The sequence below is a fragment of the Triticum urartu genome, chromosome 6A, assembly GCF_056163025.1.
Source record: "Triticum urartu cultivar PI428250 chromosome 6A, HENAU_Tu73, whole genome shotgun sequence".
NCBI lineage: Eukaryota > Viridiplantae > Streptophyta > Magnoliopsida > Poales > Poaceae > Triticum > Triticum urartu.
The window spans coordinates 7,809,838-7,832,878 of record NC_141878.1 but is presented as its reverse complement, the minus strand read 5'-3'; the positions used below and the strand labels follow the sequence as shown (position 1 = coordinate 7,832,878).

At 42.3% G+C, this 23,041-nt stretch overlaps 2 protein-coding genes and 1 pseudogene across 6 annotated transcripts; all 3 read left to right on the top strand.

Annotated features, from left to right (window-relative positions):
• The first annotated feature begins 3,529 nt into the window (after positions 1–3,529).
• Positions 3,530–7,473, top strand: LOC125513774 (uncharacterized). Of its 5 annotated transcripts, none has more exons than XM_048678962.2 (6): positions 3,530–3,670; positions 3,801–3,864; positions 4,439–4,489; positions 4,643–5,787; positions 6,515–6,607; positions 7,131–7,473. In XM_048678962.2, exons 2-6 carry the CDS (start codon positions 3,803–3,805, stop codon positions 7,136–7,138), a joined length of 1,359 nt encoding a protein of 452 aa, XP_048534919.2. In that variant the 5' UTR covers positions 3,530–3,670; positions 3,801–3,802; the 3' UTR covers positions 7,139–7,473. The 5 variants fall into 5 exon arrangements, with proteins under 5 accessions (XP_048534919.2, XP_087383797.1, XP_048534918.2 ...); XM_087527671.1 differs by having other exon boundaries at positions 4,436–4,489; positions 6,519–6,607; XM_048678961.2 differs by having other exon boundaries at positions 4,436–4,489.
• Positions 7,474–9,421: 1,948 nt separating this feature from the next.
• Positions 9,422–10,848, top strand: LOC125516324 (F-box protein At5g03970-like; annotated as a pseudogene).
• A 4,543-nt stretch (positions 10,849–15,391) lies between these two features.
• LOC125514034 (putative F-box/kelch-repeat protein At3g17540) lies at positions 15,392–18,604 on the top strand. The gene is made up of 4 exons (XM_087527502.1): positions 15,392–15,506; positions 15,662–15,719; positions 15,949–17,117; positions 18,282–18,604. The coding sequence occupies exons 2-4, from the start codon at positions 15,685–15,687 to the stop codon at positions 18,293–18,295; spliced, it is 1,218 nt and encodes a 405-aa protein (XP_087383628.1). The 5' UTR covers positions 15,392–15,506; positions 15,662–15,684; the 3' UTR covers positions 18,296–18,604.
• The last annotated feature ends 4,437 nt before the right edge of the window (positions 18,605–23,041 follow it).

Genomic DNA, 23,041 nt, shown 5'->3' with positions numbered 1-23,041 from the left:
ATAGTGATGTAATCTCTTAGTTATTACTGGGCTACATTGCAGCTAGAACAAGAATATAACTATTACTTTGCTGCCTCCCTGCCTTTCTGTTCATCTTTTCAACACGAGTTTTCTAACAACTGGAAACCGGCAACAATTGCACTAAAAAGATTATAGTGAAACCATATTATATCTGAAATAGTAATTAGATTTACACATCCAGAAGCTTAAAGCTAGTCATGCTTTTTCATTCAATTTTTCCCTTGCAATATAAAATTTATCCTGATGTCTCTTCATATTGTTCAGCAATTTACAATAGCTTGTATTTATTTGGTTATTGTCAGAAGATAGTATTATTTTATTAAATTCAAAAAATAGTAAGTAATGCTCAGTTTCTTGCTTCTCAACCTTAGTTTGTGTAATTTGTTCTGGCCAATAAATGGTACAAGTTCTGTTGTCATAATGTCGTGGTAAGGACTATTATCATTTTTTCACTGGGCAATAGATATGGCTTCGTTTACTATCCTTGTCACAAAAGCTACTTTCTCCTGATTAAGTTACATGAATGTATAAATGACTTGCACATGTGCCTTCTCATTAAATCAACTTCCTTTTGAGTTTTCATTGGTTTATTCGGCTTATTTTGCTTGTAGGCAGGGCAGTTGGGTTGAAACGGTTGGATCTGAAAGTGCGAACACCTGAGATCTGAACAAGCGAGGTAAACCTATCTCTTTTGCCGTGTGTTTTGCTTGGTTACGGAATTGATAAGATGATGCATGCTCTATTCTTGCAATTCCATAAAGCATGCCTTTGAATAGTGATACCTGATGTTTTTTGCTTTGTTCTCTGAGCCTCTCATATACACTTGACACACGGTAAATCTGGAATGACTTGACAATCTTGGAAGTTTCTACTGCACTCATACGTAGTTATGTAGAAGAATCTTGGAAACATGTCACCTAGGAATATAGTCTGCTATCACTACCTCTGTTATTGAATATAAGACGTTTTGGCAGTTTAAATTGAACTGCCAAGGTCTTATATTTAGGAACAGAGGGTGTACTTAACAATGGGGTGGATGAAGCTTCTGAAGCTGGTGTGTGCCATGCTAGGCTTCAACACTCACTCTTGGCTGTGATGGTAGTGCTGATGAAGACGGAGCCGTATAGCAGCCTGACCCCTCGTCTTCCTTATCGCCCTATGACAGTTTGTCGCGGCTGCCTTCTTAACCCGATTGCCTACTCTAAGAAACTTAGTCATGTTTGTAAGAAGCAGTCTGACCTTCGTTTTTTCATTTTCTGTATGATCATTTAACTCTTCTGCAAGCTTATATGAAAAGGTTCAGCAACTTGAAACGTAACTCTTGCTTGGTGTTCCAAATGTGTTGCTGTATTTCTGTATCTATAAATTGATCGCCGATAATTTCTCGTGCTCATTATTCTTAAAATTGGATTCCAGGAATGCAATAACAAGACACACAGAGGATATATTTGCTTTCTTGGATAAAAGTTATGTTGGTCATTAGAAGTGCAATGAAGGAGAAAAGGAGACATGTCAAAACTGTTCAACTCAAGAAACAGAGTGTTCTGATGCCTCTGTATTAGTTAGGATAATTTATCATGCTTATGTTTTTTAGTTGGATTCCAGAAATGGGTGCATACATAGGCCCATGTTACACTCATGCCCTCTTACCTTTTAATCGTGCAGAACGTTTAACCTGAGAAAAGTCTTGATTTATATGTTTTCAGAAGCTACTCCAATTCCGGATCTGCCATCCGGAATTTTTCTCGTTTCCGATAAAACAAAAAATCTGTTTGTGGTTTTGGATTTGCCATTTCTGGCAGACCATTAAGTCAATAGGTTCTTCAGGGAAAAAGAAGAGATTGGAGAACAATTTGACTGTTGAGAAAACATAGTTTTTTCTTCTCTGATAAAAGAAAGGCTTTGCTGTGGCTATAGTTTTTTCTTCTCTCTGATAATATCTCCAGGATTTCATTCCGTTTGGCATGGTAAACACTCATGCATGTCATGGAAATCTCTTGTAGAAAATGTGCAGGACTATAATTTAACCCATGGTTTCTACTTGCTGAAGTTGGTCTTAGTTCGTAGGCTGACTAGGCCAGCGGTTTCAGAACTGGTCCCTTGGTAAATATATCTTCTTGCTTTGCTCATTATATTCTTTTCCTTGGTTATTATGCAAGTTTTAGGATAATCCATGATCTATCATCTTTCAGTTTCTAGTGCATGAACTTGATTAGTTTGTGAACTCTCTAGTTCTTGCACTTTCAGAAAAGCATGCCTAGCAAAGTTGGTCATAGGGACAATTTGTAAACTTGTTTGACCGATGCCGTTTATTACTCTGCAGTTATCTAGAGCTGAACTAGGGACAGATAAATGGCTGTTCGGCATCTTTTTATGCTGGGCATGTGATGTGGTCATTGCAAAAATTGTCCCCATGTTGGTTATTCCATTTTATATGATGTGGCATCTGATGTATCAAATTGAAAAAAAGCGTATTTAATTTGCAACAAAAATCTTGATCTAGTCTTAAATGCTAGTCCAATGCTGGATCTGCTGTCGAAAAAATATTCTTGAGTTTGAAAACAATTTTCAGAATTTAAAATAAAACTCACATCTTTTAAAAATGTTCATAATTTTCCAGAAAGTTTGTGAATTCAAAAATTATCTGTCACTTTTAAAAAAGGTTTGCGAATTTGAAAAACGGAAATACGGAAAAGAAAAGAAAAAACGAAAAAGAAAAGAAAAAACGAAAAAGAAAAAATATGAAAATAAAAAAGAAGGGAAACCCAGAAGAAAAACATAAAAACCAATTCAGGGAAGGTTCTAGAACACTGCCAAAACCAGTGAGGAATAACCCAGATGCGCCGGCCCATACAGTGGCTGAGGCGTGCGTTTGCGGTTTTATAAGTTTGTCCAAAAGATCTCCAGGAATTCAATAAATATTTGCGGTTTCATAATTTTGTTAGGATTTAAAAAAATGTTAAAGTTTATCAAAGTTTTTCAATTTTAGAAAAACTTTTGGTAATTTCAAAAAATTATCACGGTTTAAAATTTTGTTCATAATAATGTTACTAAATATATTTCATTTTTTTTGCACACATTCAAAAACCGCCCATGTTTAAAAAAAATCAGAATTAAAAAATGTTCTGTTTTCATAAAATTGTCCATTGATTTCACAAAATGGAAAAGTGCACGCGAAATTTCAAAAACTAAAATCGGACCTGCTGTTTGCCATTGTTCGCGAATTGACTGTTAAATTATCTGGCTGGTCTGTAGACTGTAGTCACGAGCCGTCAGTAATTCTCGCGTCTCGCGATCTTCAGGCCGCGTGTGTGATTTCTCTAAAGCGACTAGTTTTTTTGTGTATGTTTGCGCTACAGTAGTTTGGAAGAAGTTTTTCTTTTTTTTAGCAGAAGGAAGAAGATTGGTGATAGGGCTTTTTTCGCATCGGCAGATTGGGCTGGGCTTGGATTGGGCTGCACCCTTAGTTCACAGTCTCAGCTCTCCCCTGGATCTCAAAAAAAAAAAACCTCTCCCCTGCCTCACTCCTCAGTCCCCACTCTCCACTCCCCTCAGCAGCTGCCGGACGGACAGGAGGGGCGGAGCAGAGCCGCCGGCGACCTCACCCCGCCGCCCCGCCGCCGTCGCCGTCGCCGGCGACCCGATCGAGGTTAGCCCACCCCTCCTCCTCCATCTAATCCGGATATTCCTTTTCTCCTCATCTTGATTTCCCCAAACCCTAGCCAGCCAGATTCCTCACCTCCTCATCGAACCCTAACACTCCTCCCCTGCCGCAGCAGCAATGCAGAGCGAGGAGAGGCTGCTTCTGACGGGCCCCGCCGCCGAGGCTCCCCAAGGCCGAGGGTAAGATTCCGCCGACGCCCTCCCCCTCCTTCAATTTGCGTGCCTGATGAGTGGCTCCTGGAGTTGGTTCGGTTGATTCTTGGCTCTGTGACGTGAGGTGGATGGACAAGAAGCAGTGGGCTCCGGCACTTTTATGCAGTTTCTTTGTCTGGTCTTGCTAGTGATCTAGCCTCCGGTTAATGCTTGCGGCTTGCGGCAGAGGCCGACGATGTCTTAACCTTTCATTGTTGGTTTGCTGCTGCTTGCCACATGACCCTTTAGCGTCTCTCGTGTTTTTTTAGTAACCTGATTTGAAAAGCATCTCATGCTTGATGTTTCGGTGTCTGGATATTCGTCGCCGATAACCAAGGACGCAATGCTTGTATATATATATACCCTGTTTTACTGCCTAGTAGAGAACGCACCTAGCCCGAGTCGCCTACTTCAATCAAAGGAACTAAGAATGTTTTCAGTGTTTTGGAAAGTATCTCCTGCTTGATGCTTATACGCTTGCATATTTTGGTTTCTGGATATTCGTGATTGATAACTTGTTGTCATGCTTATTAACCTTAGTTGGATTTCTGCATTGCAGCAGTGCAGAGAGAGGAGGGCTGATGGATCCCGCTGAGGTTCCCCAAGTCCAATGGTAAGATCCCGCCGATGTTCCTTCATTTTGCACAGTGCACTACTTACTTTGTTTATGCTGTGCTGGATGAATGGATGTACATATGTCTGCTTTGTGTGTTGATAATTTGAGAAACCAGAAGATTGAGTACATTTTATTTTATTTCCGTCTTAGGGCCGACCCCGTTTCCAGCTCGCTGCGTGTGTACGGTAGGAAGCAGTGGCGTGCTGTGTCCAAGGTGCTCGGTAACGACAATCTCCTCGCTGAGATCCTCGTCCGCCTCCCTCCCAAGCCGTCCTCGCTCCCCCGCACATCCGTCGTGTGCAAGCGCTGGCGTGGCATCCTCTCTGACCCCGAGTTCCTCAAACGCTTCCGCAAGCACCACCGAAAGCCTCCTCTCCTCGGCTTCTTTGAAGGGTATGCCAACCGCTTTGCTCCCGTCATGGACTCACCGGACCGTATCACTGCCTCCTGCTTCTCCATGCCCAAGAGCAGCACGCCCTACAACGACCATCGAGAATACATGGGCTGCCGCCACGGCCTCGCTGTTCTGGTCAACAAGCAGGATCGCAAGACCTTCGTGTGGGACCCCCTCACTGGCCGACAGCACAGCGTGGATTTTCCACCCGGGCTCGATGATGCCTTCACGGGGAATTTCTGTATGTGGCGTGCCGCAGTGTTGTGTGCTGATGCCGAAGATGGGCATGTCCATGGAGACTGCTTCTTGAGCCCGTTTAAATTGGTTTTGCTCTGCTGCGGTGGATACAATACACAGGCATTTTGTTCTGTCTATGACTCGGTGTCTGGTGTTTGGGGAGGTGTTTTCTCGACCGCGGTATCACGTATAATTTCTCTGTTAAGGCCCAGCATCCTGGTTGGTAATGCACTTTGCTGGCTGATTTCTGGAGGTGATATCCTTGTGTTTGATTTGGAATGTCAGAGCCTTGATGTGATCGAGAAGCCGGCATTCTACTATGTTACCGACGGGTGTTTTCAGATCTTACGGATGGAGGGTGGTGGACTTGGCCTTGCTGTTTTGTTGGACTTGACCATCCAATTGTGGGAGAGGAAATCTAACTCTGATGGTGTCGTCGGATGGGTGTTGCTGAAGAAAACCATTCCACTGGAGGGGATGTTTCCAAGGAGAATGAATTCTGTACGTATCGTCGGGTATGATGAGGACACAAATGTGATTGTTCTCACTTCGATGACCGGCAACTTCACGCTCCAACTTGACTCGATGCAGCTCAAACATATTGTTAAAAGAAGCAACATATGTTACGACCCGTTTTATCCCTACACAAATTTCTATACTGCAGGTAATACCTCCCTGTTTACATTGTACAAATAAGAAAGCCCAATTAGTATGTTTCACTCAGATTCAATGCAGTTGCTTTAGGCACTTGGTTGCGGTAATATTGTTCCTTTGAGTAAGGATATATATAAATACATTGTGCTGCTTGTTTTGTTTTGGTCTGGTGATTTTATGGTGATCTAAATTCTTATTATTACTAGGCTACATTAAAGCTAGAACAGGAATATAACTATTGCTTTGATGCCTGGCCATTGCTAAATCCTAACTATGATTATGTGCTTGCAATGATCTTTTCGGGTCTCAAACAATTGAAATGAAACCATCTGCTCTGAGTTAACCAATTGGTACATCTAGAAGCTTAAAGCTTGTTAAGTTTTCTCAGTCATTGTTTTGCCTTGTAAGATTAAAATTTATCTTGATCAATCTTGATAGTTATTGTCAATTCATAGAACCATGTACTCTAGTTTTTATCAAGGAGTAGTATAGTTCATTAATTTCACATAGTACCATGTAATGCTTGTTTTGGAACTTAGGTTTTCCAATCTGCGCATATTTTATTTTGGCATTATGATCATAACTGGTACAAACTCGCTCGAAAATAATTCTGGATAAATGATTTTTTTTTCTGAACATGTAAACAAACCATTCTTTTTTTGACCCAGCAACATTTACCATCCTTGGCTCAACTTTTCTTTCAATTTTTGTTTGGTTTGGGCTTCTTTTGCTTGTAGCAAGGCAGGGCAGTCGGTCGGGAAGGGGTGAATCTGGAACTAATTGTGATCGGACCAGATCTGCTAACATGCTATCTTGGTCGAACAATTTAGGTAATTTTATCTTCCTGTATATGTTTTTTTCCTGCTTTCCCAATTTACAAGATGGTGCCGTGGCAATTCTTAGATTTCCAAAAAGCATGCCTTTTGAGTAGAGATTCCAGACATTTTTTTGCCTCAGATGATAGGCATCTTGTCACTGATCTTTTATGTTCTACTGCAATTGTACGTAGTTATGTAGAACACAAAGTAAATGTTCTCTTATTGCTGCTCTCCATTTGTAGTACTCCCTCCATCCCAAAATTCTTGTCTTAGATATATCTAGATACGGATGTATCTAACACTAAAATGTGAATAGATACATCCGTATGTAGACAAATCTAAGACAAGAGTTTTGGGACGGAGGGAGTATCAATTTGTCTAATAGCGCTGGGATGATTCAGCTCTGGATATTTTTCATATAATTTGCACTATGGCAAAGTTAATGTTTATTGTTGGGGATCATACATAATTTGGCTTTTCTCTGAGAGAGCATTACCAATTTGTTCTTACTGAGATGACATTGTTTGTTTTGCAGGTATTTAGAGTTAAATTCGGGTTGCTGAGACGCAGCCATGGCTAGTTGGCGTACGGAAGTTCTTCTATTTTGCTGAGATGCAGACATGGCCAGTTGTGTAGTGAAGTTCTTCTATTTTGTATGATGCGGTTCACGCTTAAACTGTCCTGCTATGTAGTCTGTTGGCTCATCTATGTACTATGTATGCTGTGGCATGTGAGTTGGTCGATGCTGAGATGTCTCCTCTGTAGTCTGTAGGTTGTTCTACTTTTAGGTACCGCAGGCTGTGACGTGAACCTATCGGGTCTAATCATCTGAACTCTGATATATATTAGTATCTAAGATCAGCAGACATTAGTCGATTCGTGTGCCTGGTTAGTGACTCGTGTAGTTGGTCCGGTTAATGCTTTGCTCTGTGATGCGAGGTACTAGCAAGGTGGATGGACAATGAGCAGTAGGCTCTGGCACTTTACAGAGTTTCTTTGTGAAGTCCCTAACTGCGAGTCTTGCTAGTGATCTAACTGCAATAATGCTGCTCACATCACCACTTGCAACAGAGGCAGACAATGCTTGTATGTGCCCCAGTTGCCTATACTTCAATGAAAGAATTGAAGAATGTTTAACCTTCATTGTTGGGTTGCTACATGACCCTTAAGCACCTCTCTTGTTTTCAGTAATTTCAAAAGTATCCACTGATATGACACTCATATTCGCCACCGGTAACTTGTCATTGTTATTAACTTTAATTGGGTTTCTGGATTGCAAGGCTGAGACACAGAGAGGAGATGTTTGCCTAGTTGGGTGAGACTGACTCGGCTCTTTCTTGGAGGCAAATCAGAAAAATGTTGTCAGTTTTTGTTTGAACTTCAAAGAGTTTTGTGGCTTGGCTCTTAATCGAAAGAGTGTTGTGCACAGTTTCAGTTCTATACATTTTAACCTTTGAATCAGGCCTTGCTCCATGCTCCATTTGCTTGCAGTACATAGAAATCACTCACAATGTTGTGTCCTGCACTTGACCTGACCTTGTGGATTACTTTTTTTCTTGTTCATGAGCATATGTTGAGTAGCTCAGTTCAGTCTCCATCGCAAAAAGGAAAAATAATAATCAGTTCACTCATAGTACTACTGTGTATTGGTCGATTAGTTCATTACTGCACAGAAAACAAGAAGTTAAGTAAAGTAGTTGAAACTCTGTACTGGTTAAGTAGTTAGCTCTGCACAGAAAACAAGAACTTGCTGTGTTGATGGTAGATGAACTGGAAGAAGCATTATAACATGCTTGGCAGATATAAAGAAATTAAAGAATGGTTCCGAAAGTCAAGTTATTTGGTGAATCAACAATGAAAATAGGATTTATAAATTTGGCAAAATTGAAAGAAACAGGGGGAGGGGTAATTTTGAGAAATATAAATTGTGTAAAAACAACGCCTTGAAATATATTACGAGAGAGTGTAGCAAAACAAGAGAAAACATAAATTTAGAAAATATAAGGATGTGCATGATTTTTCTTTTCAGAATTACAAGGATGTATCACAAAATATTAAAAAATTGGAAAGAAAATATTTTTGCTTTTGCTTTACCGAACATCATGATTTTCCTAAAAACCATGGTGTTCAAAAATGAAATTATCTCACAAAATAAAATAAATAAACTATCTCATATAAAAATGTCTTTCCTAAAAAACCATGGTTTTCCATAACGACACTGTCGAGGAGAAAATGGTCTGACTCTTGGATTTTTTTCAGGGACCTTCAGATAGTCATCGGTCTTTTTCCAAAACAAATTCTCAGTGGTTTTTTGTGAGGCATCTTTTTCTTGGGGTACTTATTACTCCCTCCGTTCTGAAATTCTTGTCTTAGATTTGTCTAGATACGGATGTATCTAATACTAAAATGTGACTTGACCGTATCTAGACAAATTTAAGACAAGAATTTTGGGACGGAGGGAGTACTTAGTGTGTGTAAGAAGATTGTTTTTTTTTAGGCAAGACTTTTTTTTGAGGGGTGGCAAGAGTAAGAAGATTATCTTGTTTTAGACAAGAGTAAGAAATTTTCTAATTGATTGACAGATTGGGCTGGGCTTGGATGGGCCAACGTTACAGGGCAGGCTAGGCTGCTGCAACCGTGCTTCCTACAGTCCGTCTCCACTCTCAGCCGCGGACCGGAGCCGCCGGCGACCTCACCCTGCCGCCCCGGCGATCCGATCCGAGGTTAGCCCTTCTCCATCTTATCTACTACCAGCTGTTCCTTTTTTCTTCTTCTTAATTTCTCCCCTCCTAATCAAACCCTAACAATCCTCCTCTGATGCAGCTGATGGATCCCTCTGCAGAGGTTCCCCAAGGCCAAGGGTAAGATTCCCAATCCAGTTATGGATGGATGTGTGGGATAAGATAATGGGAGAAACCAGTTGATTCATTATTACTTGTCGTAGGCTATGCTATTGTATCGATCATGGATGTTTTACTTGCAACTGCCCTGATGTGCATGTGTGTGTCCATTGATTGCACTTCTTTTTCATGACAGGGCCGATCCCATTCCCAGCTCGCTGCGTGTGGACGGCAGGGGGCTGCGCCGTTCTGTGCCGCTGGCCGGCCCCGTGCACAAGGTGCTCGATGACGACAACCTCCTAATCGAGATCCTCGCCCGCCTCCCTCCCAAGCCGTCCTCGCTCCCCCGTGCGTCCATGGTGCAAGCGCTGGGGCAGCATCCTCTCCGACCCCCACTTCCGCAAACGCTTCCTTAAGCACCACATGAAGCCTCCTCTGCTCGGCTTCTTCCAAGGCTATGCCAACCGCTTTGCTCCCGTTATGGACCCGCCGAACCGTGTCCCTGCCGCGAGCTTCTCCCTGCCCAGGAGCAGCACACCCCGCAGCGACCACGGAGAATACATGGGCTGCCGGCATGGCCTCGCTGTCGTAATCAATAAGCATGAGCGCAAGACCGTTGTGTGGGACCCACTCACCGGCCGACATCACATTGTGGCTTTTCCACCAGGACTTGACGACGCCTTTATGGAGAGTTTCTGTATGTGGCATGGCGCTGTGTTGTGTGCTGATGCCGAAGATGGGCATGTGCATGGAGATTGCTTCTTGAGCCCGTTTAAGTTGGTTTTGGTCTACTGCGGTGGATACAACACACAGGCATTCTATTCTGTCTACGACTCGGCGTCTGGTGTTTTGGGAGGTGTTTTCTCAACCGTGATATCACGTATAATTTCTGTGTTAAGGCCCAGCATCTTAGTCGGGAATGCACTTTGCTGGTTGATTTCTAGAGGTGATATCCTTGTGTTTGATTTCGAAATTCAGAACCTCAATTTCATTGAGAAGCCGGCATACTACAATATTACCGACGGGTGTTTTCAGCTCTTACGTATGGAGGATGGTGGACTTGGCCTCGCCGTTTTGTTGGACCTGACCATCCAATTATGGGGCAGGAAATCTAACTGTGATGGCGTTGCCGAATGGGTGTTGCTGGAGAAAACCATTCCACTGGAGGGGGTGTTTCCAAGGAGAATGCATTCTTTATTTTTCGTCGGTTACGATGAGGACACAAATATGATTGTTCTCACTATGCCGGCAGGAAATTTCACTCTCAGACTTGACTCCATGCAGATTAAACATATTGTTAAGAGAAACACAAATTTCTTTACTGCAGGTAATATCTCCCTGTCTACATTGCACAAGCTTAATGCTAACTATGATTTTGTGCTCATAATGATATTTTCATCAGAGGGTTTCTAACAATTGGAAACCGGCAACAACTGCAGTAAGAGAATATAGTGAAACCATTTGCTATGTGAATGGTTTACCACTTGGCACATCTAGAAGCTTAAAGCTTGTTAGGTTGTCTCGTTCACTATGTTTCCTTGCAAGATTAAAAATTTATCTTGATATACTAATCATCAATTAGTTTCTTTGGTGAGTGATAATCATCAATTAGTAATACATGCACTTTAATTTTTATCCAAACGTAGTACTAATTCATTAACTTCACATAGTACTATGCAATGCTTGTTTTGTAACTCATGTTTCCCAATCCGTGCATATATTGTTTTGGCATATTGGTCAATAACTGGTATAAGTCCCACCATTTATTTTCTGGACCTGGCAATAGATGTGGCTTTGTTTACTATCCTTGCCACAAAAGCTAGTTTCCCATACTCTAGTTACATGAGTATATAGTAGTTTGCACATATGCCTTGTTCCTTGACTCAACTTCTCTTTATTTTCATTTGTTTCTGGGCTTCTTTTGCTTGTAGTCAAGGGAGTTGGGTGGAAAGGAGTGGATCTGAAACAGTGATCACACAAGATCTCTAACGTGCTATCTTGGTCGAAAAACTTAGGTAAATTTATCTTTTGGTATATATTTTTTGCTTGGCTACTTAATTTACGTAATGCTGCATTGTCTATTCATTTTTGAACTGTAAAAGGACTGTAGGAGAGGTTCCTACAGTCTTATATTAATAAAACAAAATTAAAGTTACATGATATGTACAAGGTACAGGGTCTTTGACCCTAACCAAAAGAGAAGATACTAATGCAAGGTTTTTAGGTAATTTGCTGCACTAGGGAGGTTATGAAATCCTCAAGCTCAGGCTTCGCTCTATATCTCAACAATGCAAAAGTCTTGATTAAATCTAGACAGCCATGATCTGTGAGAGTGGGGAATTCTTTAGGAGACCATTTTGTTTTGGTATTTCCACAAAGACCAAACAGCTACAGTAAACACCTCCATGAACATGGGTCTGCCCCAGGCCTGTTTGGCAGCAGTTAACCAGTTAAATCTATCTCCATCAGGCACCCAGTTGATATTCAGAGAGGCCCAACATTGTCTGGCAGAAGGATATGAGAAAATAGATGCACAAGGGTTTCTTCAGTCTGAAGCTCGCAGATGATGCAGTTAACATTTTTTTTCAACACCTGGTCAAGTGATGTAGTGGCATCTGCTTCGCATGTTGTATGTGTTCAATCGATCAGACAAGAGCAGCCAAGCAAAGACATTTGGAATTGCAGATCCACTTGAAGGTGCAGTGGGCCTCGACATCTTTGAAATAGAATTGGTAGTATTTTTGTGAGGTGTATTTGGAGCCCCCAAAAATATATCCATTAATTGGCCACTATCATCTTCGTTGAGTTGCTGTGTGGCAGTGTTGTTCTGAATCTCTCGGACCTCCTGCATTAATAAGGGGAGGTGGAAGGCCATATTCAGTGATTGAATGTCAAGGAATTCTGTGCATTGTTGATTTTTATATTTGAAAAAAAAGCATACCTTTGAGTAGAGATACCAGAAAGTTTTGCTTTGTACTCTGAGCCTCTCACATGGGTTTGGCACAGAAAGTAAATCTGGACTGCGTTGAAAATCTTGGAAGTTCAGTTTTTTTACCTCAGATGATAGGCATCAAGTCACTGATCTTTTAGTTTCTAACTCGATCATATGTAGTTATATACTTACATAGCAAGAATCTTTAAAATATGTCAACAAATGGGTGCCAGTACAAACTAAATATTCTCTTTTGCTGTTCTCCGGTTGTAGGGTTAGTTTGTCTAATAACACTGGATGAGCAGGTCAAAAGAAAAACACACTGGATGATTCTCTTTTGGATATATTTTTTTGTATAATTTGACCTACGGGAAAGTCAATGTTTATTTTGGGGGATCATACAAAATTTGGCTTTTCTGTCGGAGAGTATTAGCAATTTGTTTTACTTGTATAACATTGGAAGTTCTTCTGTTTTAATGCAGTCGACGCTCAAAACATCCTGCTATGTAGTATGTAGGTTCTTCCGCTATGTAAGCTGTGTCATGTGAAGTGGTAGAGGATGAGATATCTCCTCTGTGTAGTATGTAGGTTGTTCTACTTTTATTATGTGGTGTGGCCTATTAAGGGGAATTTGTCGGATTTAACCGTGCGAACTCTTACTCTTGTATATTGTCTAAGATCAGCAGACATCAGTCAATTTGCGTGCCTGACCAGTGACTTGTGGAGTTGGTTCGATTAGTGCTTGGCTCTGTGATGTGAGGTACCAGCAAGGTGGATGGACAAGAAGCAGTGGGCTCTGGCACTTTAAACAGTTTCTTTGTGAAGTCCCTAAAACTATCTGCAGTTGACCTTGTGAGTCCTGCTAGTGATCTAACTGTGGTAATGCTTTCTCACATCACCACTTGCAGCAGAGGCAGACAGTGCTTATATATGCCCAGTTTTACTGCCTAGTTTCAGATAAACTAAGATTGTTTAACCTTCATTGTTGGTTTGCTATATGACCCAGTAGCCCCTCTTATGTTTCTGTATTTTGAAAAGTATCTCCTGCTTGATGCTTATACACATATATTTCCGTGTCTGGATATTCGTCACCGATAACTTGTTATGCTTGTTAACTTCAATTGATTTTCTGGATTAACTTTACAGAGTTTCTTTGTGAAGTCCCCTAACCGTGAGTCTTGGTAGTGATCTAACTGTGATAATGCTTTCTCACAAGTCACATCACCTCTTGCAGCAGAGGCAGACCATGCTTGTATATGCCCAGTTTTACTGCCTAGTAGAGAACACCCATAGCCCCAGTGCCTACTTAAAAGAAACTAAGAATGTTTAAAACCTCTGATGCTTCAGTAATTTGTGTCTCCTGCTTGATGCTTATGCACTTATATGGTTCGGTCGGTGTCTGTATATTTGTCACCAATAACTTGTTTTCATGCTTATTAACTTTAGTTGGATTTCTTGGTTGCAAGGCCAAGATACACAGAGGAGATGTTTGCCTGGTTGATTGAGACTCACTTGGCTCTTTCTTGGAGGAGGCAAGTCAAAATGAGCATTTGAGTTTTTGCCTGAACTTTGTTTGACTGAAGAAAATTACTGATTTTTTTCTTAAATGCTAGTCCTATTCTGGATCTGTCAATAGAGATTCTTCTTGTCCAGTGTAAACTGAAGATATCTTCCAGATCATGGACTTGCCATTTCCGACATGTGTCCAATAAGTCGGTCCTCCAGGAAAAGCAGCGGCCTGGCGAGAGAGCTAACTCGTGACTGCCATGGCGACGTTCATCTTCTCACCTGGGGCTACGTGCGCATAAGGAAAATGCTGCCTTAGATCGTTGCTGCTGTCAAAATCAAAATGTTTGGCCGTGATGTTTAGCATTTTTAGCACGGTTTCAGTTCTCTTTGACACAGTGTGGTTCTATACGTTTTGACCTTTGAATCAGGCCCTGCTCCATGATCAATTTCCTTGCAGTACACAGACATCACATTCACAATGCTGTGTCCTGCACTCGACCTGACCTTGTAGATTGCTTTTTTTTCTTGTTCATGCAGTCCTCAACGGCATAAGTTGAATAGCTCAATTCAGTCTCCATCGCAAAATAGAAAAGAGATCAATTCACTCATAGTACTGCTGTGTATTGGTCAATTAGTTCATTACAACATAATACTACACAAAAAACAAGAATTTAAGTAAAGTAATTGAAACTCTGTACTGGTTAAGTAGTTTGTGAATCTTGCTGTGTTGGTGGTAGATCAATTGGAAGAATCATAATAACATGCTTGGCATATAAAGAATATGGCTGCTTACAGGAACATCAATGACGACTCGATCAACTGGAGGTGTCGCACTCCAATTAGCAATTTTCTTCAGGAAACTTCTTCTGTCCAGACTGTTGTTTACCATATTGACAGGAACATCAATGGAATAGCTCATGATTGTGCTCATCAGGTTCTCAACTCAAGAGTAGACTCTGTCCTTAGCTGTAGTGCTGTACTCATTCCTCTCAAAGCAATTCTCTTTGCCCAACTTTGCTTTATCTTCATAACTTTCAACTCCAGGGATATGTAATACACGTTGTACTATGCTTTTGAGATGAATTATATCTTGGCGCTTGGCGCCTTCTTGTGTTAAAAAAATAAAAATAAATGAAGAAACTAAAAAATAGTTCTTAAAGTCAAGTTATTTGGTCAAACAATGATCAAAATAGGATTGAAAGAAGCGCGCGCGGGGGGGGGGGGGGGGGGTGTTATTTTTTAGAAATATAAACTGTGCAAAAAACAACTCTTTGAAATATATCACAAGAAAGTGTAGTAAAATAAAAAAAATGAACATTTAGAAATATAAGGATATTCATGTTTTTTTAAAATCGGGTATCACAAAATAAAAAATGGAAAGAAAAATATTTATGCTTCAACAAACATCATGATTTTCCTAAAACCATGGTTTCCAAAAATGAAATAATCTCACAAAATAAAAAAAAAGAAATTATGCTTACTATAGTGGTCGTTCCCCACTCTCACTCTCAGCTGCGGACCGGAGAAGTTTCTAAAAAAAAAAGCTGCGGAGCGGAGAAAGGAGGAGCGGAGCCGCCGGCGACCTCACCCCACCGCCCCGTCTCCGACAGCCACCCACTGGCGATTCGAGGTCTGGCAACCCAATCTACTCGTTCCTCTCCCTCTCCATCTAAACTAGTAACTCCGTTCTTCTTTTCTCTTCTTAATTTTTCCCTAGTAGTAAAAGTAAACCCTAGCTAGATTTCCCCCTCCTAATCAAACCCTAACAATCCTCCCCTGCTGCAGCTGTGGAGAGATAGGTGCTTCTGATGGATGCTGCTGCTGAGGTTCCCCAAGGCCAAGAGTAAGATTCCCAATCCAATTCCTCTCGCTTTGTGTATGCTATATATGCAGGATGGATGTGCATATTTGTGTGGGATAAGATAATGGGAGAAACCACCAGATTCATTATTACTTGCCTTATGCCATGCTATATATGCAGGATGGATGTGCATATGTGTGTTGGATGTTTAATTTGCAACTGCCCCGATGTGCATATGTGTGTCCATTGATTACATTTCCTTTCATGCCAGGGCTGATCCCATTCCCAGCTCGCCGCATGTGGATGTCAGTAGCCTGCGCCGTTCTGTACTGCTGGCCGGCCCGGTGTCCGAGGTGCTCCGCGATGACAACCTCCTAATCGAGATCCTCGTCCGCCTCCCTCCCAAGCCGTCCTTGCTGCCCCGCGCGTCCGCCGTATGCAAGCGCTGGGGCAGCATCCTCTCCGACCCCCACTTCCGCAAACGCTTCCGCAAGCACCACCAGAAACCTCCTCTGCTCGGCTTCTTCAGAGGGTATGCTAAAAACTTCATTCCTGCCATGGACTCACCTGACCGCATCCCTGCTGCCCGCTTCTCCCTGCCCAAGAGCAGAATACCCTACCAGGAAGATGAAGCATACATGGGCTGCCGCCATGGCCTCTCTCTCCTAATCAGCATGCATAAGGGCGAGACTGTCGTGTGGGATCCCCTCACCGGTGAAGAGCGCATCATGGCTTTTCCACCAGGGTTCAACAGTGCCTCAATGGGGAGTTACTGTGGCTGGCATGGCACTGTATTGTGCGTCGATGCCGAAGATGGGCATGTCCACGGAGATTGTTTCTCGAGCCCGTTTAAATTGGTTTTGGTTTGCGCTGAGTACAATACACCGGCATTTTGTTCTGTCTACGACTCGGCGTCTGGTGTTTGGGGAGATATTTTCTCGACGATGACGATAACAGCTGGAGTGTCTAGGTTAAGAAGGCCCAGCACCCTTGTCGGGAATGCACTTTGCTTGTTGATTTCTGGAGGTGATGTCCTTGTGTTTGATTTCAAAATGCAAAGTCTTTGTCTGATCGAAAAGCCGGTAGAAAACCATGGTACCGACGACTGGTATTTTCAGCTCTTACGGATGGAGAATGATGGACTAGGCCTTGCTATTTTGTTGGACCTGACTATCAAATTATGGGAGAGGAAATCTAACAGCTATGGTGTTTTCGAATGGGTGCTGCTGCAGAAAACCATTCCACTCGAGGGTACGGTTCCAAGGAGAATGGATTCTGCACTTTTCGTCGGGTATGATGAGGACGCAAATGTGATTGTTCTCACTACTATAACCGGCAACTTCACACTCCAAGTTGACTCGATGCAGATCAAACATATTGTTAAAAGAAACAACATATGTCTTGACACCTTTTATCCCTACAGGAATTTCTATACTGCAGGTAATACGCCCTATCTACATTGCACAAGCAAAAAAGTCCATTTAGTTTGTTTTGCTCGTATTCGTTCCAGTTACTTTTGGTACGCTATTGCGGTAACGTTGTTCCTTTTATTAGGATTGAGCTAGATACATAAAAATATGTTGTCTTATTTGTTCCTCTGTTGATCTGATCATCTTATGGTTATCTAATTTCTTGTTATTATAGAGCTCCATTAAAGCTAGAACAAGGAATACAAATATTGCTTTGATCCCTGGCCATTGCTAAAGGCTAAATACAATTATGTGTTTGTAATGATCTTTTCATCAGAGGTGTACCAAAAATTGGAAAGTGGCAATAGCTGCAGTAGTGAAACCATCTGAAGTAATTAAGAAATCGGAACGTCTGGAGGCGGCTTAAAGCTTGTTATGTTTTCTTATTCATTATTTTTTTCCTTGCAAGTTTAAAATTTAACTTGATTGATCTTCATAGAAATCATCAATTCATAATACCATGTTCTAATTTTTATCAACGAGTAGTACTAGTTCATTAATTTCACGTAGTACTATGTAATACTTGTTATGGAACTCTGGTTTTCCAAGCCGTGCATATTTTATTTTGGCTTTATGGTCATAACTGGCACAAAACTCACTCGACAATAATTCTGGATAAATGCATTTTCTCTGAACATGTAAACAATTTTACCATTCTTTTTTGGACCTAGCGGTATATTTGGCTTCATTTACTATCCTTGATACATTTTCACGAAGCATGCCTTTGGGTAGAGATACAAGCCATTTGTCCTTTGTCTGAGCATTACATATGGCTTGCACACAAAAGTAAATCTGGAATTACTTGACAATCTTGGAAGTTCAGTTTTTTTGCCTCAGATGATAGGCGGTGAGTCACCGATCTCTTAGTTTGAACTGTGATTGTACGTAGTTATGTAGCAAGAATCTTGAAAACATGTAAGCATATAGGTGCCAGTACAAACTAAATGTTCCCTTATTGTTGTTCTCCGTTTGTAGTATTAGCTTGTGTACTGGGATGATTCAGCTTTGGACATTTTCTGTTTAATCTGCAGTACGGCAAAGTTAATGCTTATTTTTGGGGATCATACCAAATTTATTTTGTTGTGAGAGAGCATTACAAATTTGTTTGACTGGGATGACATTGATTGTTCTGCAGGTATTAAGAGTTAAAGTCGGGTTGCTGAGATGCAGCCATGGCTAGTTGGCGTAGGGAAGGTCTTCTATGTTGCTGAGATGCAGCCATGGCTAGTTGGTGTACTGAAGTTCTTCAAACTGTGTGTCTGTAGTTTCTTCTATTTTATGTATGCCGGTGGCATGCGATGTGGTTGATGCTGAGATTGCTCTTGTATGTAGTTTCTTCTATTATGTATGCCGGTGGCATGCAATGTGGTTGATGCTGAGACTTGTCGTGTGAAGTCTTGTATATTTTTATCTGGGACCAGCAGACATTAGTCAAGTTGCATGCCTGGTTAGCGACTCGTGGATTTGCTTGGGCTGATGCTTGACTCTGTGATGTAAGGTGGATGGGCAGGAAGAACTATTATCTTAGCATGTTACATAGTTGGTCGATGAATCCCCTGCTACAGCCAGCAGATGGGATAAAGGAAAAGATGATTACAAGGTTCACAAAACCCATTCACAGCCTGCAAGCCCATTCAACTTGTTGCCTGCTGACTAGTACTTGACTCCAATTCAGCTACGCCCCCTGCTATCTGAACTTCTTCAGGCATTTCAGCAACAGTAGTAGCTTGCTCCTTCCCTGATGCATCAGTACTGCTTACAGTCTAGTTGAAATTTCTCTTGATTTGAATTATATCGAATTCTGTTTCCTGTTTCGGATTTACCAATTGCAGCTACAAGTCACCAAGAGATTCTTCAGGGAAAACAAAACCAATTTCTGGCCAACCATTCATGCTTCAGTTCAGCCATTACTTCATAATCCTGTACAAGAAACAAGAATTTAGTGTTACATCACTCATGAATGTGCTGCAGTTCGAAGCCTTTTAAGTATTCAACATCTCATGAGTTGCAGGGTGGAGGTGGTGGAAGAAGCATCATAACAATAATACAACACCTTAAATTCTTAGAGAAAGATCCCTGAGTTTTGCTACTCTCGCGGTTTCTCATAATCCCTTGAAGTAGTTTTCGAATCTTCAGAACCACGCCACTTATTTTAGGTTAAAGTCTGACCATATATTTAACTAGTAAATATAAATTATATGTCACAGAAATTATACCATGGGTAACCTCTTTTCAATACAAATCGCCCTTGTTAAATCCGTTAGTATAATAGACAAATCATAAACTTTAGGTATTGTTGTAAACTCATTCATATTTTATTCTTACATAATACCTATTGTATTCTAACTTTTTGATGACTTATAACCCCAATATAATCCATAGCATCATTAAAACAAGCACGCTATGCAATAAAAACAAAATCTTTCTAAAATACAATAGTCTGTAATGATCTTAACAAAAACTATACTTATATAACTTCATTGTTGGTTTGCATCATTGTTCAAGATATCTTCCGATATTCCGATAAATCGGCCGATTTATCGTTCACCTTGTCTGACCGATAAGATAAATCGGACGATAAATCGGCTGATATGCCGATAAACTGGCCGATTTACCCCTTATCATTGGTCGACCGATAAGTTCTGATAAGAGATATCCCCAACATTGGGTTTGCTACATGACCATTTAAAACGTCTGGTGTTTCAGTCATTTGTGTCTCCTGCTTGATGCTTATGCATTTATAATTTTTTTTTATAAAAGGAGGAGGACCCCCGGCCTCTGCATCTGGACGATGCATATGGCCACTTTATTAATTATTCTCACAAGACCTTACAAAGTCATACAACAGTAAGATTAAAGCCACCATCTAAGCAACAACTGTCGATACTCATATCCAATTGATGAAGGGGTGATGACAGTCTAGGCCTAATAGCAAACAGACATCGCAGACATACCTAAACATCTAAGACCTAAGGTCCCAACCAGGACGCCTGCCGGGTATGGAGCACCTACCAGTCCGACGCACTCCTCAACCAGGATGCCTGCCGGGTATGAGGTCGCCGCAGCCACCTGCCACCAATCTATCTTCAATGTTGTACTGCTGCACTATTAGAGTTATATTGAGCATGGCCCTTGGCCTTTTGTATTCTAGCCTCTTGGCATTCTCTTGTACATGTATATATGATGCCTTTGGCCTCCTAATAATATCAAGTTGCATATTTCCCTAACATGGTATTAGAGATTTAGGTTTTTTCCGCACGCGCAACTCGTGCTCCCTCCGATCCCATCTTGCGTCCACAGGTACTCTTGGCCGTCGCTGTCTTCTTCCCTGCCGGCAGCCACTCCTCCTTCCCCATGGCTGTCCGCTGGTGCACCAACCTGCTCGATCCAGCCCCAACACCACCACTTCTCACGCTACCACATCTAGCCACTTCTCTTCACCACGCCACAACCAGATCGAAGGGAGAGAAGAAGAGATCAAGGGTCAAGGGAAGATTGGGAGTACTAGGGAGATCGGGGGTATTTGATTCCCTGCACAAACAGCACCTCATCCGGCTCACCCCGCCCAGGGCGCCGGCCCTTCCTCCCTGCCAGGCCGCCCCCGAGAAGGCCCTCCGCCGTCGCCGGTGATCAGGCCGCCGTCCGCTGCCTATCCGGCCGCCGCCGGCTTCGCTCCATCTCGCCCATCGGACCCGCCCGTTTTTCGCGTGCTGGTTCTTCAGTGCCGCCGGCGACCCCTGCAGGCTTCGCATCTGCCTCTTCCGCCCGCCCGTCCGTGAACACCAGTCAACCGCCGCCTCCATTCGTGTCGAGGCCGCTTCGTGTGTTATGCTGTGCGTGGCAACTCGGGACACGTTTCGGGCCTTTGCTGCTGTTGACACTTTGGCCCAGTTTCAGACGTGGTCTGTTGGATTGGAGTTTTGAGTAAAAAAAAGAGAGAAAAAAAGTAAAAAAACTGGTAAAATGCTTTTGTCGTGTACACCTCTTCATCGCCGCTCGATGTTTTTTGACGGTGTTCCGTACATTGATCCTGTCTCGCACATGCGCCTTCTCTCGGTGCTTGGTGCTCGCCCGTTTGAAGATGGTGGTTGTCGCTCTACTTCGACACATTTTGCGACTTCCACCGGTGTTGTTGGCCACTCTACATCGACTCCTCCCGCGGCTTCCGCGCACGGTGGGGATCGCTCTGTGTCGACTCACCAAGTGGTTTCCACGTATGGCTCTACGTCGACTCGCCACTCTCGGTCGACTCTACATGCGGCTTCTATGGGTGGTGGAGACCGCTTATTATCGGCAGGTGTTTCTACCTCGACCTCTTCCGCCGTGTCCTTGTCTTCGTGTGGGATTGCGCAGCTGAAATCTCTGCTTGCTACTTGGGATTCTTCACCGACAAGTTCTGCATGTTCCGTGGCTGACTCTTCTGGCATTGAGAAACCACTTCTACTCATTCAGGTACATCCCCATGGATTCTTGATACCGGAGCATCTTTTCATATGACATATGATTCTTCCACTTTGACTTCCGTTCAACTTGTTGAGTCTCCTGTTCGCGTTCTTACGGCTGATGGCACTCCCCTCCAAGTAGCTAGTCGAGGCACTCTTACCACTTCTTCATTTCATGTTCCCTCTGTCGCTCATGTTCCTCGACTTACCATGCAACTCATATCTGGTGGTCAGATTGTTGACTCTAGTTGTAGGGTTATCCTCGACTTTGATTCGTGTTCTGTCCAGGATCATCGCACGGGCGCTCTACTTGGTGCTGGCCCTCGACGCTCTGATGGTCTCTGGGAGCTTGACTGGCTACGTCTTCCTTCCGCTGCCACCGCTGCCAGTCCCATAGCCCCTGTCGCTGCATCTACTAGCTCTTTTCAGCAGTGGCATCATCGTCTTGGACATTTATGTGGTTCTCGTCTCTCATCTTTGGTTCAGCGCGGTGTTCTGGGGTTTGCGTCCGGTAACGCTTCGTTGGATTGTATGGGTTGTAGGCTTGGTAAGTAGATTCAACTATCGTATCCTCATAGTGAGTCGATGTCCGAGCGCCCTTTTGACCTTGTCCACTCTGATGTTTGGGGTCCGGCTCCCTTTGCTTCAAAAGGGGGTCACTGCTACTATATTACGCAACTAGGGAGCACACGTGTGCTCCCTAGCGTTTCAAAGCACACAGCTAAAAAAGGTAAGATTTTGTCCTAATGATATGATACCAAATCCATTTCAAGAAAGGAAAGATCTTGTCCCATGTGCAATTATTTTGTGTGTTCAAAGTTTAAAAAAGTCATAACTTTTAAACTGAGCATCGAAATTAAGATCCGTTTTCACTGTTAGGATTTTGGCGACAAACTCTTCAAAACAAGATCCCATATGGATATGTTTCGACACACTTTTTTTTCTTAGGCAACTTTGGTGCCACGGAGAGGCAACTTTTATACTACAGTAGGCAACTTTCAGTTAGGCTGTGCATCACGGTCACCTATAATCCCGATGTTCTTTTGAGTTGGCTATGATGACCACCAAGTTGCCTAGCATCACCTGTAAGTTGCCTACCATGATTATTTGTCAACTTTGATGCTACATGAAAAACCTTGTTGTTAGGTTGTCTATCATGACTACCTATCAAACCAGTAATTTTATAAAGTTGGCTATCATGTTTGTCAAGATGCCTAGCGTCATCTATGAAGTTGCTTTCGGCGAACTTTTTTTTTCTTGAGCAACTTTGGTGCCACATAGAGGCAACTTTTTGCAGTAGAGTAGACAACTTTGGATTAGGCTATGTATCATGGTCATCATCTATCATTCCAATTTTCTTCTAAGTTGGCTACGATGACCACCAAGTTGCCTAGCATACCTCTAAGTTGCCTACCATGACTATGTATCAACTTTGATACTACATGAAAAACCT